The 19275-nt window shown below is 43.0% G+C and overlaps 1 protein-coding gene across 1 annotated transcript in view; it reads left to right on the top strand.

The window, feature by feature from the left end:
* Positions 1-19275, top strand: part of TTYH2 (tweety family member 2) — a 423103-nt gene that overhangs the window by 263122 nt on the left and 140706 nt on the right. Inside the window, exon 5 of the mRNA XM_078654259.1 lies at positions 16378-16473. Within this exon, the coding sequence (XP_078510385.1) occupies positions 16378-16473 (96 nt within the window). The remainder of the gene's footprint in view (positions 1-16377; positions 16474-19275) is intronic.

Genomic DNA, 19275 nt, shown 5'->3' with positions numbered 1-19275 from the left:
AAACTGCCGTTTGCTTGATCTTCCTGCTGCTCGAGTAAAAATTCTACCCAAGTGGCAGCTTACCATTGGCGAGTGCAAGCAACGAAAAACTCTGCTGCACTATGCGGAGTGGAGTTTTCTGCTCTCCGCCGGCGTGGAGTGCAGAAAACTCAGCAAATGGAGCACAGTTCCCCGCCCAGGTCTACTCAGAACACCATTTGGTCTTTCTTGCTTGAAATAGCATTGTTTCTCAGTGGCAGGAGGATTTAGACAGGATGATGCAAAAATATAAATTATATGTCCGCCCTTTGCCTTTTTTCCTAAGTAAAGTTTTACAAGGATTCGAGCACTGCCCACTTTAAAGGAAGTATATAAATGATTGCTGTGCTCCAGGAACACCCTCTACTCCAGGGTGTAAATAATCGTAATCCAACTGAAAGACAAGTTCATGATCAACTTGTATACCTGGGCACAAGCATATGCTGAAACACAGCTCCAAATTATTTCCAAAACGTTGCTTCACTCAGTTTTTCATTCAAAAAAGTTTTTCTTTTATTTAATTATCTTTGCTGGATAACGACATTCAAATGTTGCATCACATGTGGTATCCAACCAAACGAATTGCGTGTTGCAAAATTCACAAATATTTGTAAACATGGCCTCCCATGGCTTCCCGATGCATTTCGGCGCTACTCTGCGCCTTTGTCAAGGGATCTGTAATTTAAATATCCATAATTAATACTACATCCTAAGCCAACAACATAACCTACTTCTCGCTACATGGCGAGTTAACTAAAGTTACTGCTTATACTTATTACAAAAAGCTAATGTGTTTGACTACCAATTAATCTAATCGTAACACATACGGGCATCACCTGTGTCCCAGAAAGTTAATATGCCACTTTCTTTCTAAGTAAACTCCACCCGCACGGGGATAACTCTACCTAACAATATTACTCCTTCGTAGGCTTACAGCTATGAAACGGTGAAAAGCGCCCCAAGTTTCTAAAACTGTACCGTATACGGAGCTCCCTGCTGTTATGCGGGAGGCATTGGGGGATGTCGTCGCTTGTTTTCAACTAACCGCCCATATTTGTTCGTGAACAATTCATTACGCGCACACTGCTTTCCTAACAATGTGTTACCCAGGAATACTCATGACAGGCAGGCTTACCGAAGTGGGTGACTAATCGCTCACAGGAGACTGCTGCGCACCGGCATTACCATCACGGCGCGGCAAATGACCTCTGGCGGAAGTGACTGAACTAAGTTATTCTCGCTGCTCTAGCGCTATGCATCCTGGAACATGTATGCTAATCATGGTGTAATGCCTTAAATTTACAGTGGAAACAACAAAACAAAGCACATCATACATTGCAGTTACACAAAACACGGTTACAGTTATAAATAGCAAAGAAATTCCACCCTTTCGTTGAGCCCAAACGGCTTGAGAGATTTCAAACGGTAAATCCAATAATTCTCTCTCCTCAAGAGTTGGGTTTTGTTATTAACCCCTTCATGTTTGTCAACAATTTCCAAAATGCAAGCTTTCAGTTCTGCAATTTCACCATGATTAGCATACATGTTCCAGGATGCATAGCGCTAGAGCAGCGAGAATAACTTAGTTCAGTCACTTCCGCCAGAGGTCATTTGCCGCGCCGTGATGGTAATGCCGGTGCGCAGCAGTCTCCTGTGAGCGATTAGTCACCCACTTCGGTAAGCCTGCCTGTCATGAGTATTCCTGGGTAACACATTGTTAGGAAAGCAGTGTGCGCGTAATGAATTGTTCACGAACAAATATGGGCGGTTAGTTGAAAACAAGCGACGACATCCCCCAATGCCTCCCGCATAACAGCAGGGAGCTCCGTATACGGTACAGTTTTAGAAACTTGGGGCGCTTTTCACCGTTTCATAGCTGTAAGCCTACGAAGGAGTAATATTGTTAGGTAGAGTTATCCCCGTGCGGGTGGAGTTTACTTAGAAAGAAAGTGGCATATTAACTTTCTGGGACACAGGTGATGCCCGTATGTGTTACGATTAGATTAATTGGTAGTCAAACACATTAGCTTTTTGTAATAAGTATAAGCAGTAACTTTAGTTAACTCGCCATGTAGCGAGAAGTAGGTTATGTTGTTGGCTTAGGATGTAGTATTAATTATGGATATTTAAATTACAGATCCCTTGACAAAGGCGCAGAGTAGCGCCGAAATGCATCGGGAAGCCATGGGAGGCCATGTTTACAAATATTTGTGAATTTTGCAACACGCAATTCGTTTGGTTGGATACCATATGTGATGCAACATTTGAATGTCGTTATCCAGCAAAGATAATTAAATAAAAGAAAAACTTTTTTGAATGAAACTGAGTGAAGCAACGTTTTGGAAATAATTTGGAGCTGTGTTTCAGCATATGCTTGTGCCCAGGTATACAAGTTGATCATGAACTTGTCTTTCAGTTGGATTACGATTATTTACACCCTGGAGTAGAGGGTGTTCCTGGAGCACAGCAATCATTTATATACTTCCTTTAAAGTGGGCAGTGCTCGAATCCTTGTAAAACGTTCGTGATTTATAATTGTGCCTGCTCAACGGGTTCGAAGCACGCATTTGAAGAATCATGCAATATGAGGAAATCACACACATGACGGAAAGCAGGGCGGATACGTTCGCATTTGATGAAGATGCTAGCACGCGAATATATTCTCTAATACAAGAAGATACTACGGAGTTCGCCACCAACAAAACTAAAGAGCAACACATTAAGCAACTGCTATATTTGACTAGGAAAACAATAAACCAAAGACTTCATGCCAGTACCCTAATCAGGTACCATAAATCTCAAAGGATCCCGAGAGGACTCAGAATCCCTCTAAAACCATCTCTTTGTAAAAATAGTAAACAATTTGTAGTTAAATGGTATGCTATTCTTAATAAATGTAGTCTTGATCTGATCTTGTTGATCATAGAGGAGTTATCTAAAATACTTGAGGAACTAAATGTGGAAATTACAGGTGTTAAAGAGGAGCTGAACAAATTCATGAGTGCGGAAGAACTATCTAAAACATTAGAAGACATCACTCAGCAACTTGCAAAGCACACCCAAGAAGTTAACGAACGGAAAATCAGGAAGTATCGTCGAGATACGCTTGACTATAAACTAGAGGAAGTTTATACATGGGCGGAAGTCTATGCTAGAAGAAGGCAAAACAGGGGTCAAAACTCACAAACTGATACTTCATCCACAGGGAGCGACACGTCAGCTCAGACCAGATTTCAGAGGGTGCAAACACAGGCATCCAAAGAGACCCCGTCAACATCTACAGAGGCGCCTTTTTTAGAGTCAGGCCCAGACAAAAGGGCAGAACCAGGAGGGGAAAAAGGCACAGAAAAGGAGAAAGAGATACAAACCACGAAAGACAAACCGAGAAGAAGGGGGAAATAGAAACAGCAAGAATGGATGTAGACAATTTAGTAATTAACATATCACGGAAATGTTTATCTCCCAAAGAAACCAACACTCTACAGAAAGGGATGTCTTTTATACCTACAACGGGAACTGATGTTTTAGAATTGGAAGTAAGCCTATTTAAGCTCACCCGCAAACTGCGACTAAGGAACTTTTTTGATAATGTTGTTGCAGACACCGCAAGAATACCTTTAGATAAGCTGAAAGGACTTAAAGTTCAAAGTACCTATATGGCACCTGTAAGCCACAAGACTATCGATCTATTTGAAACTTTGTGCAAACAAGATTTGCAGTCAATTAAAGTACATCAGAAGAAATATTCGAATATATCAGCGAGTGAATTGAGGATTATCAAAAATATCAGTGAGGATGAAACCATCCTATGTTAAAAAGCTGACAAAGGGGGCGCCCTTGTTATTATGGACCGATCATACTATGATGTGCAAATCAGGGAACACCTGGATGACACTGACTTATATATGAGAATGACGTATGACCCTACCAAAGAAATACAGGATATTCTATTCCAAATACTTGATAAAGGAATACAGAATGGCAGTATCACAGAAAAAACTAAACAATATCTCATGCAAAAGGATCCCCGTAGTCCCACATTTTATATGACACCCAAAATACACAAGAACTTATTTCAGCCACCATGCAGACCCATAGTGTCTACAGTTAAGAGTGTTCATGAACCTGTGGGGAAATTCCTTGATAAGTACCTCCAACCGTTTGCAGTAGAAGCCCAGTCATACATCAAGGACACAACAGACTTTTTGAGGAAATTGGCATCGTGTATAATAACTAAAGACCGAATCATCTACATGGCAACTATAGATGTTCAGGCGTTATATACGTCGATACCGCATTTAGCGGGCATAGAAGCAGTTGAAAAAGAGTTACTTCATAGTAACTATGAGGACCCGATGAAATTATTTCTGATGCAACTCCTTGAGTTCACTCTTATGCACAGCTATTTCAAACATGGAGATCATTGGTATGTTCAAAAGAGTGGCACAGCCATGGGAAATTCTACAGCGCCGACGTACGCTAACATTTTCATGAGGTGTTTTGAGGAAACGCACATTTTGAGTCAAACAGTATGGAAAAAACACATAAAACTCTTTGTGCGTTTTATTGATGATATCTTTATTGTTTGGGAAGGGGCCAAAGAAACCCTATCAGTAGAAATTGCCAAACTGAACTGTATTGATGAGCGAATCAAATTCACCTGGGATATCCAGGAAAAGCAGATTATTTTTCTTGATCTCAATGTTATTCGATGCGAATCTAGTTTTGAAACAACACTATATAGGAAGAGCACGGATCGTAATAACTTGTTGAGTTACCACAGTTTTCACCCTCCAGCTTTGAAAAAACATTTGCCATTCTCACAATTTATGAGGGTAAAAAGGGTCGTCTCAGAACCAGAAACGGCGGAGGCACAAATGCAGGAAATGGCTACACGATTTCAGAAAAGAGGATATCCCCTCACAGTGTTGAATGAAGCGAGCAAAAGAATCAAGGATATTACAAGAGAATCGTTATTTACAGCGAGCACGGCTGGTAAAGAGCAACGGATTACATGTGTAAGTCAATTTTCTACGGCAAGTACAGCTTTCAAAAACACCATCAGGAAACATTGGCCTATATTGAAAGTAGAGCCGGACTTTAAAGGAGCATTTGAACATGAGCCTCTTTTTGCACACACTCGGCCAAAAAATTTGGGTCAACTGCTGAAGCCTAGACCGAAAATCAATCCGTATACCATATGGAAAGGTACATTGCCATGCATGAACTGTAGCAATTGTGGCAACATTATGAAGGGTAATAACCTGTCACCACCTGAGGTTAAAGATCATGTCAGTTTGCGAGTAAATGGGACATGTGATTCAATGAATGTGATTTATTTATTGAGTTGCCCTTGTAAATTGCATTATGTTGGACACACAGAGCGTAAGTTTAAAATCCGCCTTAACGAGCACAAAAGTAACATTCGTACAAAAATGCTCAAATCAACGGTGGCCACTCACTTTGTGGAAGCTCAACATGAAATTGCAGAACTGAAAGCTTGCATTTTGGAAATTGTTGACAAACATGAAGGGGTTAATAACAAAACCCAACTCTTGAGGAGAGAGAATTATTGGATTTACCGTTTGAAATCTCTCAAGCCGTTTGGGCTCAACGAAAGGGTGGAATTTCTTTGCTATTTATAACTGTAACCGTGTTTCGTGTAACTGCAATGTATGATGTGCTTTGTTTTGTTGTTTCCACTGTAAATTTAAGGCATTACACCATGATTAGCATACATGTTCCAGGATGCATAGCGCTAGAGCAGCGAGAATAACTTAGTTCAGTCACTTCCGCCAGAGGTCATTTGCCGCGCCGTGATGGTAATGCCGGTGCGCAGCAGTCTCCTGTGAGCGATTAGTCACCCACTTCGGTAAGCCTGCCTGTCATGAGTATTCCTGGGTAACACATTGTTAGGAAAGCAGTGTGCGCGTAATGAATTGTTCACGAACAAATATGGGCGGTTAGTTGAAAACAAGCGACGACATCCCCCAATGCCTCCCGCATAACAGCAGGGAGCTCCGTATACGGTACAGTTTTAGAAACTTGGGGCGCTTTTCACCGTTTCATAGCTGTAAGCCTACGAAGGAGTAATATTGTTAGGTAGAGTTATCCCCGTGCGGGTGGAGTTCACTTAGAAAGAAAGTGGCATATTAACTTTCTGGGACACAGGTGATGCCCGTATGTGTTACGATTAGATTAATTGGTAGTCAAACACATTAGCTTTTTGTAATAAGTATAAGCAGTAACTTTAGTTAACTCGCCATGTAGCGAGAAGTAGGTTATGTTGTTGGCTTAGGATATAGTATTAATTATGGATATTTAAATTACAGATCCCTTGACAAAGGCGCAGAGTAGCGCCGAAATGCATCGGGAAGCCATGGGAGGCCATGTTTACAAATATTTGTGAATTTTGCAACACGCAATTCGTTTGGTTGGATACCATATGTGATGCAACATTTGAATGTCGTTATCCAGCAAAGATAATTAAATAAAAGAAAAACTTTTTTGAATGAAACTGAGTGAAGCAACGTTTTGGAAATAATTTGGAGCTGTGTTTCAGCATATGCTTGTGCCCAGGTATACAAGTTGATCATGAACTTGTCTTTCAGTTGGATTACTTTTTTCCTAAGTAGCCATGGGAGCAAAGGAAGTCTGCTCAATAGACTTAAGCTAAGGTGGCTGAAAATCTGCCAAACATTTTTGAAAAAAAAAAGCTGTAAAATAACACCCCTAAAGTGAACCTCGCTCACCAACAAATAAATATTTCTGATTGGCAACATTGGGTGATCCCAAAATCAATGTTTCAATGTCCAAGGACCTTTGTGATCAGCTGGCCGCTCAATTGGGGGGGGGTCTTAAAAATAGTACAAGAGGGACCAATTACGTTGCTAACTGGTTCCAGACTCAATATAGTGCCTGGGAGAAGTGGGTAGAGCCTTGGCAGCTGAGGTCCACCAATAAAGGTATGAGAATTGAGAGGACTGTACCTCGTAAATAACTGGTCACAGCAGGTGTTGCCAGTGTCGGGAGTCCATGAGCTCTAGACCACACACTGGACACACACAGTGGTGCTCACTAGAAACTGCTAACTCGTTTTTTTTTTGTTTTTTTTGTTTTTTTTACAACGAGGCCTTATTGCACCATGAGGCTACAGTACATCTGGAAATGTATGTCAAGGTTAAATGGTTCAAACAGTTCATGCCTCAGAACGACCAGACTTACAAAAAGGACACAACTCCAGGACGTAGGGTAAAAGAGAGAAACACCTGTGGCCCTTTTAGACTGGACATGGGATTACAAACACCCACAAACTAAGAAAAAGAAAACTGGCTCGCCATCAGGTGCAGCTCTTCAATGGGGCCAGCACTTCTCCTGTCGGTTTAGGCACAGCCACCTGGCAGTAGATGCTTTTGGCTCCTGGACATGCAGGACAAGACAGCTGTTTGTTGATCTGCCCTCCGGAAGTCAGAAGAGTCCTCTTCTCCTTAGTAGTACCGCTCCAAAAAGACAAAGTACCAAGGCTTCTTCGGAAATAGGACACTTTACTTCGCACACGTTTACAGCGTGTGCCATTAACCCGCATTTTTTACTCCCCCAAATCTTTTACAACGCATTGTCCATTACAACGCAATTTTCTATTCTAACTCCACCGGGGCGTTGTAATGGGGAATGCGTTGTAATGGTTTGCGATGTAAAGCTCTGCATTGTAAAAGTTTTCGCGGCGTGAAAAATGCGAGGTACTGTACTGCGATGTAATGCAGTTGTTGTAAAGGATGTTTACCCTTCTTCAGCATCTGGGTCTGGCTCCAATTTGTTGGCGGGCAGGCAAAGAGCATCGTCCAGAGTGCTGTGCCTAATCATACTTCTCACCCATCTAGGTGACTCGAGTTTATCCAGAAGCGCAGACAAATTCGAAGTGCCTGTCATGGAAGGTGGATTCGTATCCACCACTCGGGGGTACTGGCAGGAACCCAGTGCCAATCAAAGGTCGTGCCATGCCCATATGTTCACAATTCATACCTCTTGGCAATCAGCACTTGGTACACCTTCCACGACATTGCTGCAACGGAGGGGAGGGGCAAGTGGCACATGGTTAAATGAATGTGATTTGCACGAGAGGCAGCTCATCCTGGTAAGTGGTAACACTTTACCTTGCCTGTTATGTCAGGAATCCTGTGTGTAACATCTTTCATGGGCAGTAACACATCCTTTCTGAATTCCATTGTAATGTTGGACAGCATGTGTGACATACATGAACCTTTTAATCTCCCTTGATTTCCGTGGGCGAACATGGGTCACATTAGAATGAGCTTGGCATAGAACAACACAGAGCCTCTAAATGTGGCTTTTTGCCAAGCCAGCATTTCGGAGGAAATCCTCCGATTCCCTTTGGAGATCTGGCTACAAGGGAAAGAAAATGTTCCTTCCTAATTTCTTTTTTCTCAAGGCTAGGCTGGCGCCGTCCTCGCATGTCAGACAACAAGGCCTTTGCATCTCCAGTCACCGATCACTGACAGGACATGGAAGACTTTGCATCTCATGGCCTCGATCTCTGGCAGGGCTTTCAAGTCTTCAGCGTCACTGGCAGGACAGGGCGTTCAAGGCGTCTTGCATCCTCCGCCAGATGAGATCCAAAACTGCAGCAAGATCCAAAAATGTCTCAGTACGAGAGACTAATTCCATTTGATATAAGATTGTGCTTTTTTCATTAAAATCGAATCTTTTATTTTTTGGTATCCCCTCTTTTTAAGGCACACCTCACTATCCAGACGAACGCTTAAGGCTCGCGAGCCCTGTTTTAGGTTAGCTTTTTTTTAGTTGTAACACCCGGAGTGAAAGGACCAAGTTTGAGTCTATCACAAGCTTGGCTGCAGCATATATGACATTTCTATAGATTGTTCTTTTGGCTGCAAAAATGTATTTTCTCATCGAATATCTAAGAGTGTCCCTTTCACTCCTCTCCAGGCAAGCCACCCAGTGAGCCATCCCCGCAAGGCCCTGAGCAAATGCACTTTTCATTCCCATTTTCTGCCTTAATGGCAACACTTAAATCGAAGTATTGCAAGGAGTGAGATTTCTTAACACTTGCCCTTTTATTTTATTCAAAAAACCCATTTAGCAACATCTATTGCGTGAAGCAGTGAGGTGGGGATTTTAGCCTGATAGGCAAGGAAAGGCTCTTCTGGATGTCACTCTATAATGAGCTCCCAAACCCTTGACCTGAGACTGTGCCTTGAGCGTATTATTCACAACATGAGCCTTATTGCTCAAATTACTGCACATTATTTTCCCCCAAAAAGTGTTGGTCTTCACTACGTCTAATTTTTGTGCACCCAGATGACAAGGACATTTTGCATGTTTGTTGTTTTTTGTTTGCCATGAAAGCGCCTTATTTTGCTAATAGACATAATAATGTTCAGATGATGTGCATTGGCAAATTGTTTCAATACTTCCAATCAACTAGAAAGACCTTTTGGGGTGAGTTCCAAAATGAGTATGTCGTCCACATATAATAAACATGCTATTGCTCTTCCCCAAATATTATTTTTTTTGTTGCAGTTTTATATAGCGCAAACTTGACCCAAAGGTATAAGAGGGCTTTACATGCGCACCAGTTGTATTACAGACTGACACATTCATTTTTAGGCACAGAAGATTAAGTGATTTGCCCAGAATCACACGATGTTTGAGCCTCCAGACAGACTCAAACCTGGTTCCCCATCTTCAAAGTCAGCCACCCTAGCCGTGAAGCCACAGCCTTGTGGGTATATTCTGGGCTATAGCCCTACTCTGTGTGAGAAGGGCAGGTACATTCAAGGTGTATAAAGAGAAGGGCAGTGGGGCTAAAAGGCATCCTTGTTTTAGGCCATTCTTCGTTATTATTCCAATTGAGAGGCCCGATCCCCACCCAATAATACTCTACACCAGGTAGAAGAGTGGAGGGCAATAACTAAATGCAGAAGTGTGCCTGGCATACCTAATCCTGAAATCTTTGTCCACAGCATCTATAGGTCCACTTTAATGAATGCCGTGGAAAAATCTATCAAGGCGGCCTAGTTCACTTTCCTACTAACAGTTACATATTTCTCGTTAATCAATTGTAGGACCGCTATATTGTCAGTGTTTCAGTGATGTCTCCTGAATCCCATTTGCTCAGGCAGAATGATTTTCTTATCCTTCTGCCCACACACTTAACTGTAAAAATAGGCATTTCGTAGACTTTACCCACAGCATCTAGAAAAGAGATTTGACGATATTTTTTTGGCTGCTTTTGGTCTCCTTTTTTTAAGTAGTCGAACAATGATACTTCCGGTCCAGAAGCTGGGGGGGGGACTTTTCTATTCTCATAACAGTTTTTAAAGACCGGAAACAATATTTTCCTCCAAAGGGTTACTTCCTGTTTCACTACCGAGATTGGGACTTCATCAGGATCCTTTGTTGCAGATAAACACATTCCTCGAATGGCCAGCTCAATTTCCTTTGTTGATGGAGTGTTTTCAATTTCGGCACAGGAAATTTATCAGGCTCTCCATTTGCCTTATATAGAGTGGAAATTAAGTGAATCCAGCTATCTTCCACAATTGTTATGGGGATGGATCTAACCCTTGTCCCACAACCTTCTGCTACTAAAGCCCAAAAGGTTCTTATCTGCCCCTTAACAACAGCCTCTATTAGGTCAATCCATAGCCAGTCACTAGAATCTTTTTTAGGCAGGCCTTTATTTGGCTTCATTGTCTTTTCAATAGAGACAGGTGGTTGTTCCTCTCAGAGGAGTATAAAATAAATTGTTTCCTGACTACCCCCCCCATGTATTTCCTTATTTAATAGGAGGATTGAGAGAGGAATAGGGTTTGAGTTGCCCTTGAACGATCTTTGAGACAAATTTGTTACGATCTGCTTCATAAACATACTAAAACCAAACAATACTTCACCCACCCAGAGTCTGACTTGTTGAACACATTTTCTAAATTTACCTTTAAAAATAGAAATCGTTCTGGGGTCCTATTGGGTCCTCCCTGTTCTTTAATCAGATATAGAGGAGGCCCCATCAAAACTCCAAGAACAGATGGGAGAAGTGTTTATTCCCAAGGTAAACGCCAACAAACGGTGATCACTAAGGATGGTGTCAACTATTTTTAGATCACCCAACAAAAAGAAGGAGGAGCATCCAACCACTACATAATCCAAAACAGCCTTCCCTGTAGAGATTTATGCATATTCTGTGCTGTAGAGTCAGATGGCAGTCTCTCGTTAACAATTAAGCAGTCATTGCTTCTCAATTGATCGAGAACAAACTTCCCTCTCTGGTCAGTTCTTACATTAATTGGGAATACAAATGGGGGGGGGGGTGCACATTGCCTCCTCTTTCAACATCCCACAATCGATGTAAAGCATGATTAGAGATTTTGCAATTTAAGTCTCCTGCCAATATTACATGTGAGACCTGCTCCTTATCTAGGCAGTTTTTGATAAACGTAAAGACTTTGTTCACAAGCATGTCAAAGGAGGCATCAGGTGGAATATAAACATTGACCAATAAGAGAGATGAAAAGAAAACCCTATCTACCCACAAGAGGGGAACAATGTTACTTCTACAAAGATATTAAAGGAATCTCTGTAACATACATATTTCCACTTAATTTTATTAGAAGATCCACCAGCCTTGCTTGACCCTTCCTATATGGCCTGGCCTTACAATCTAGAATAAAGAAATGTTCACACTGGAGCTCCCCATCACACCAGGTCCCCTGGAAGGAGATCACGTGTTTTTAATGAACTTAAGAATTGCAACTTCTCTCTGCTATTCTTTATTCCTGCTACATTCCAGGAGACAACTAGTAGCTCATTGCTAATTGTGGGGCATCAGTTAAAAACAAGACATGCACGCACAATTTAGAGCAAGCTGCAACCAGTTCCATTTTTGAATTTTATCTTTTGCACATTCTTCATGAATATTTGCAGATTGCCTGAATGACACCCATCTACCATTTTGCCAGAGTGGATTTGTAGCGCCATAGGATCTACTAGAGGTTCCCCATTAGAGGGATAAGATTTAACCTCCCCCCACATGCACCCCAATTTCTTTGCCATAAGACCAAACCTTCCTCCTGCCTGTCTACTTATTCAAAAACAGGAAAAACATCAATATCTTTGCATTCGAAACTTTCACAGTTTTGCAGTATTGTGTTAGCAATGATCGTTGAATGAAAAATTACCCTTGATTTGGTGCCTGACACAATGTGCAATAAAGTAACCAATAAAATGTCAACCCCTTTGAATTAAATTCAGTGTCTTAATGTCTGCAAAACAATCAAGTACAGATGCACGATTAAAAATTAAATCAAAGTCAAAAAGAGGAACAAAATCTAACATACAAATGTCTGCATTACAGAGAGGCTAACGGTTGACTTCCTTGTCGAGAAACTGCGACTGACCCTTGGTCCTACATAGGCCCACAAACGTAGCAGCCGCTGGATTAAGAGATGAGGGCATGGAATTGGCTGACCGGCAGTAGACACTATTGTTTGCTCAACAGCGTTCATCTCGCTAGAGGGACTTTTAGTTCGAGGTTGTAGGCCCACCACCAGAGGTTCTAATTGGTGTTCTTGACTCACGCCCTCTAGGCATTAGGGGTATCCACCCCATATCTACATCCGAATTTTTATGACCCTTTTTTTAAATTCCCCGGTTTAGTCTTTTCTTCCCTCTCCATTTCTTTGTCTTGTTTTTAGAGTAGGTTGAGGGGACATAGATCATGCACACTCGATTCCTGCGTAGATTTAGATTTTTTAATGGAAAACCCTTCATGTTCCATATTCAAGGCCTTCACTTAGGTTCCAGCGACTTTAGGATTGCCCGAACCAGAGTCAAAAATATATCTTATAGAGCGAATAAGACTTTCAACTATTCAGACTTCTTTAGAAATTTCTTCATATAATTAGAACTGCAGCTTTCCAGCTTGTGAGCCGAAATCAGACCTTGAGATTTGGAGGAACCACAGCTTTGGGGTCACCGTCTATATTTACTTCAGAAACCACCCCAGTAGAGACCGTTTGACCAGTCTCACAAAGATTGTCTTGTACTACCTTTCCCTTGTTCTCTTTTGCACTAATAAATACCTTCAATATTGAACATATAACAGTATCATGAATAGTGTCAGACCTCCTACAAATGTTTCTTGTAAAGCTAAAATAGAAGATACATTTCTCTAAATAAACGAATCTGAAACCTTAGCCTCCCGATCAAAAGGACTGTACGACTGATTGTTGATTAATTCCAAATCTGGTGTGGTCGACATTCGAGAGAATAAGGAGTGTTCTGAGGGTGTATTACTGAAAAGTTGCAATCAAGTAGTTAATGTCACTGGGGGTGTGACCAAGATATGTGGTTTATTGTCCTTCTCTTGTGGTCTGCATTTCCTACATAATTCTAGAACTATGTCCGGAAGGGTAAAATCCTCAATGAATATACAAGATGTTTCTTCTCCTTGATGCTGATCCTCTAGAGGCATTACTGTTGACTTACATACAACAGGAGACTTTACTGTAGGCTTATGCGCAACGGGCCTTCATGCGGCTGTTCAAGAGAAATGGCCCCACATTGCCCCAATGTGGGTTTTGTGCTATCATTCAGCTCCTCTTGGGTAATTATCTCTGTACCTCAGAGGGAGAAAATCTGGTTCTTGACTTTCAGCGCATTGATAAGGGGGGGGGAGGGGTGGCTCTATTCTGCAGCGGATTAAACTTGGTTGTGGTACAGGCCCTATCAAATTAAAAGCCCAGATCTCACTTTCTTTGCCGTCATTATGGTTTTTATCCACTGATACCGCTGATGTCAGCACAATTCTTGCAGGGAAGAAATCAGGTGGCCATAGTATTCTCTCCAGATACTATATTACCAGTTACTGATATGGTGGGGGGGAGGAGCATGAAACAACCTAGTTCGGACGCCTCTGCTGCTCCTCGCTGTACCCCCTGGCAAATCCCACTGGAGGGCACATGTCTCCGTAAGATCCCTTCTCCTTCTGTCACTTAATCCAGCCACACCTTTGCGCCACTATGTCCTGGATGGGGTTAAACTACTCCAGTCCGAAGACCTCAAAAGCAAATGTGTAATAGTTTGGTGGCAAGAGTAGTTGAACTTCAACACTGTCATGCACCAAAGATGGGCACGTGGAGGGGATTGTACGGCCGATGGGGGACAGGCCTAGGCTCTCGCCTAAACTAACTAAACCGGCTCCATCCTGGCTTCTCCTGGGGCTTCTTGTCAGCACCCAACCAGCAAAGACCCACAGAGCCATGAGCCCTAACTGGCCGGTAGATGCTCTGGCGGGACAGCGCAGAACACACCGCACCGTATCTCCGGCCAGCTGACCTGTCCCTGCCCGAACTCACTGTGGGTTTACTGTGAGCAGCTGTAGGAAAAGGAAAACCCTTGAGCCATGGACCAGAATGGTCAGCCGAGGTCGGGGGTCCTGGCCGCGCCAGGAACTGTGCCACACCTCCTTTCTCCTTCAAGCGAGCAGTAATGCAGAAGCAGCGTGTGATGTCAACACTCAAAACATCGTTCAGTAGTACTGCACTCTACCCTAGGTCTTTTCATACATCCTCCACTCTTCTTTTCACGTTCTCCAACATAAAAATAACCTTCTTATTGAGTAATCCTCTCAAATGTGCAAGAGCTAAGTGAAGGGACAGAATTGGAGAGGTGTGTGGCGCCGCGGCCAGGGCGACTGACGCTGGAATCTGGGGATCAGGGTTCGATCCCCGGCTCCGGCGGCAGGTTAGCCCAGCACCATGCGACTCTGGGCAATAGCTTGCTTAATCTTCCCGACGGCCCCCAGCGCCTAGAGACCCTAACGGGTGATTGTGCGCTATACAAATGTGGATTATTAATTAAATGATTTTTGGGAACACAAAATGGTTACATCAGACTCTTTATGTGAGAAGACAGCCATGGTATGTTGCAATTGTACTACTGAATATCGACACCAACACTATTGTGGCACAATAATATTTGGGAACAGAATCTCGAGGGACAAAATATAGAAATGTAAGTGAATATAGGGAAGTATAGATTTCCTCTTATTAACTCCACATTGATGTACCTTGAAGATATATGTGCTGCATCGATACATTTATGTGGAGGTATGTATAGGAAACCTAGACTTACACCCCTGTCAATGTATTTTATTTTTCGATATTTTGTCCTCTATATTATGACCCACATATGTTTGGGGTTCGATATTCAGGGTGAACCTCATGATATGATGTCCAGCTGGGGTTTGTGACACTTCTACCTAGGCTACAAGTGTATCCGGAGCTCCTTGGGCCCAACCTCTGACATGCCTGCCCTGGTATTGATGCCCAGCTACAAGCGGTGAATGGTATACAGTCTCACAATAGACTGAGGTGGATGTGTCTGAGGCACTTGCGCATCCATAACTGCTTTAGTTAGGTTCATCCAGCTGCTCTTTATGTACTGAGAGTCTCTGCCTTGGTCAAAGTCTCATTGTGGGGGTTTTGCTTGTCAGTCTTGGCTACTTGGATGAGTATCTTTTTTACCCTGCCCAGGTCGCAATGCTCTGGATTTGCACAGATTGTTGACCTTTTCTTTTGGAGCAATGTTTTGGGAAATAGATTCACTACACTGTGCAGTTGGAGAACAGTCAAGTTCATCTTCCTACTTCTATCTTCCATCATTGGCCGTATGCTTGTTAAGTAAACTCAGATGCTTTAGTACCCGTCATGTTGCTGTCTGTCTCATCTGTAGGTCAGAGGTTTTGCTATGTTAACCGCAAACTGAGTATTTCATTCTGATGGGGTTGTTTGAATGAGCATCTAAGAGATCGGTCAGGTTGTGATGTACTGTACACATAGTAGACAGCAGTGGCTTGCTCTAAAACTGAAAATGTCCTTAACACCTCTTTGTTGTCCCTTCCTATCACATACCTCCTGCAGCTCACGTTCCCCTCTTTCCTATACTCTACCCCGTCCCATGGGAATATTTATTGATTGGCCCTCTAAAAGGGAGTAGGGTTATAGAAAAGGCAGCCTGACTAGTAACTTAGTCCACCTTTCAGAGAAATCAGGCAGCAGTGAAATCTCCAGATTTGCCACTTGTTATCAATGTCCTATTCCCCCATTTCGATGGCTTTTCAGTGAGAGGGTATTATTGATAGGTTCCTGAGTGAGTGGAGAAAGGTAGGTGTAAAAAATGATTTTGCTTTTGTATTTCAGCAGGAAACATTCCTGCTGCAGGGATCTTCAGGTATCCATCTGGGTGGGAAGGAGTATTGAAGTGTAGAAGACTGTTCTGCTGACTGACAATAATAACTCCCTACTTTCTTCTGTGCAGGTGGTTGGCCTACCTCCTCCTTTTTATTGTGGACCTCCTCATCTGCCTCCTCACCTGCCTTGGATTGGGCAAGCGCTCAAGGTGCCTCCTCATCACGTAAGTGCCCAGGTACAAGTATAGGAGGTCTGCCCTCCTATGTTCAGCCGTTGTCTCTGATGTTCACTGCTGTGTTAAGGTTCCAGTTTTGTGCATGGTTTCGTGAATGCTTGAATATTTTGTGTGTGTATATTGAGGGGTTGCGAGTTTACACCTTCTTTATTATCACTTCTGGATGAAAGAGCCAGGACATCATCACATACATTTCTTGAAGAGCTTCGAACTAGAGAAGCGCCACTATGACAACATGAGAACAATCCTAGAAAGACTAGGTACATACTCCAGAAGAGTGATCCCTCAACAAAAGCGGGACACTTGGTCAAAACAATGTCTACATACAGAATCACCAACTAGCAATATAGAAAGATACGAAGTACGGACTTGTAAAAGTAGAAATAAGTACCTACAGTTTGACATGGGTTGTAAAAGGAAATGCAACACAAACCCACAGACCTTGGGATAACCAGTGGAAGGTAATCACAGGTAGATCAGTGGATAGATCAGGAGGTGTCATTAGTGTGGGCAAAAAACGGCCCCAAATGTCTAAGAAGAGGTGTGTTTGGTATTTAGTCTGTAGATCAGGTGCCCATGTGCCAATGATATCACCATTCTGTGCATATAGTCCTCAAGGGTGGGGGCAATAGATTTGTGCCAGTTGAGAAGAATATACATCTTCACTGTTGCCAAGGCACTAAAGAGCCAATTGTTCTCATGTCTAGTTATAGTCGGGACATTTCGGGTGTCTTGTAAGAATATTAGGGCTGCTGAAGGAGTGCAGCCCAGGCCACAGGTATTCATGAGAACTTGTCGCGCCTGGGTCCAATAAGGCTGAAGCAATGGACAGGACCATAGGATATGCAGAATATGACTATGTGCTCTCCAGCAGTTGGAGGTAGTAGACAATTTCGCCTGAAAAAGCCTTCTGTGGACCAGAGCCTGAAATGGAGGATTTTAAAGTAACTGATTTTCTCCCTTGCCTCTCGGAGCTCTCTGTTGTGGTAGCTCTGAGATGTGCTGATTGGATCGTAGAGTAAGTAAAGGCGAGTCGCTGTTGCCACCAGTGCAGGAGGAGATGTTCCAGCCGAGCAGAGAACTGCGTGTGGGCAGAAGGTCACACAGTCATTTGATAATTTTTTTATTGGCCCCGATAAACCAAGTACGTATGTAACGATGAGGGTGTGTGAAGCCAGTTAAGCATCTTCAGCATTGATCAGAAGTGATGCAGCAGTTGTAAATATCTCCAGAAATGGAATCTGGGTTGCCGGTACGTTTGAGAGTTCAGCTAAGGACTTCACAGGTCCATCTGCCAATATGTTGTGTATCTCTGAGATAACCTTAAGATGTCAATCCTGCCATAAGCAGGGTTTAGAGTCAATGGTCATGGCATCGTTACAGCATAACGCAGTTTTGGTTTCTCTGAGAAGCTCATGAGTCTTCGCCCAGACCTTCTGCATTTCATGTAGAATAGGATTATGCAGGTCTAGTGATGACGCGATCTGCATTTTGGAGCGATGTGCTCTCCATTCCCTCGTGGAGGCTGCTTTCAATTCTGACCCATAACGAGGGATCCATATGAGGGTTCAAGTGATAAGCCATCTGGGAGATGTGTTGGGCTCTGTAATATGATGAAAAGTGTGGGAGACAGGGGGAGTGCTCTCTGGTTGTAGGACATGTATATATATAATACTTTGACTGCCTTTAGACTGATTCAAAGCCCTACCTGGGAAGAGGAATTAGGAATGCAGTCATGATACAGTAGGAGTAAACCAGGACGAAGGAGGGCTAAAAGGAGGAGGTAGGTAGCATGATTACATTATGTTTGTTTGTCTAGTGCTTACAACACCCGAAGTCTGCTTCAGAAGGCTAAGAGGGAACAGAATAGAGAAGGGTACTTGGTAGATCGGACAATTTTATTTTTATCAATTACTTTAGATGCAATTTTGATGTACTGAAATAGCTTTTCTAGAATATACAATTCTATTTTAATGACTTGCTTTCTAAAGATACTGTTCACTTACTGTATGGTGTTCTTGCCACCTTGCCTGCCTCTGTGGCTGTTTGGGAAGTGAAGCAGAGGCGTTCAGTGCCCTCAGGCAAAACCCAGGCAGTTGTAGACGGTAATATCCTGCCCATTGGCATGTCACTGATCTACATTACACTGCTTACTCACTGTCTCTCCCCTCACACCACTTGGGGACAAATGGTAATGAAACCGGTGGAAACTTAAGGATGATGCCTGGGGCGAAGCTTGTAGTTACCCTCGGGAGGTGGCTTACAGGTAGGAATACGGCTGGAGCAGCTGAAAATATTTCACAGAGCCTATAACACCACATCGAGATTGCGGGCTGTGGACAATGTAGACAATGACCACTGCCTTAGAGGCTGCAAGCAACAGGGTAGGCTAGTACATACATTTTGGGACTGCCCATGCCTATGTACACATTGGGACACGATATCGAAGACGCTATTCAGGGGACTAGGATACACTCCAAGCCTCTCTCCATCCCTAGCCACCCTGGGTATCTGGGGTGCACAATCCCTAGATAAATATGCACAACTCTACTGTAATGTGGCACTGGCAGTGGCCTGCTGTGACATAACCCACTGCTGGGGAGTGGAGTCACCCCCGTGGATAGCGAATTTGAGATCGAATCTGGACTGGTGTATGCGAGAAGTGGTGGTGTACTGGTCACGGGGTGTCTCTCATAAATTTGAAAAGATGTGGGCCCATGGAAGCAGCTCACCAACGAAGGAGAATGGTAGGGACTAGTCATAACATACTTACCCTACCACTGTGAGAGG

The sequence above is a fragment of the Lissotriton helveticus genome, chromosome 7 (genome assembly GCF_964261635.1).
Source record: "Lissotriton helveticus chromosome 7, aLisHel1.1, whole genome shotgun sequence".
Classification (NCBI taxonomy): Eukaryota; Metazoa; Chordata; class Amphibia; order Caudata; family Salamandridae; genus Lissotriton; species Lissotriton helveticus.
Note: the sequence above shows the minus strand (reverse complement) of the source record. Positions and strands in the feature narration are given on the sequence as shown.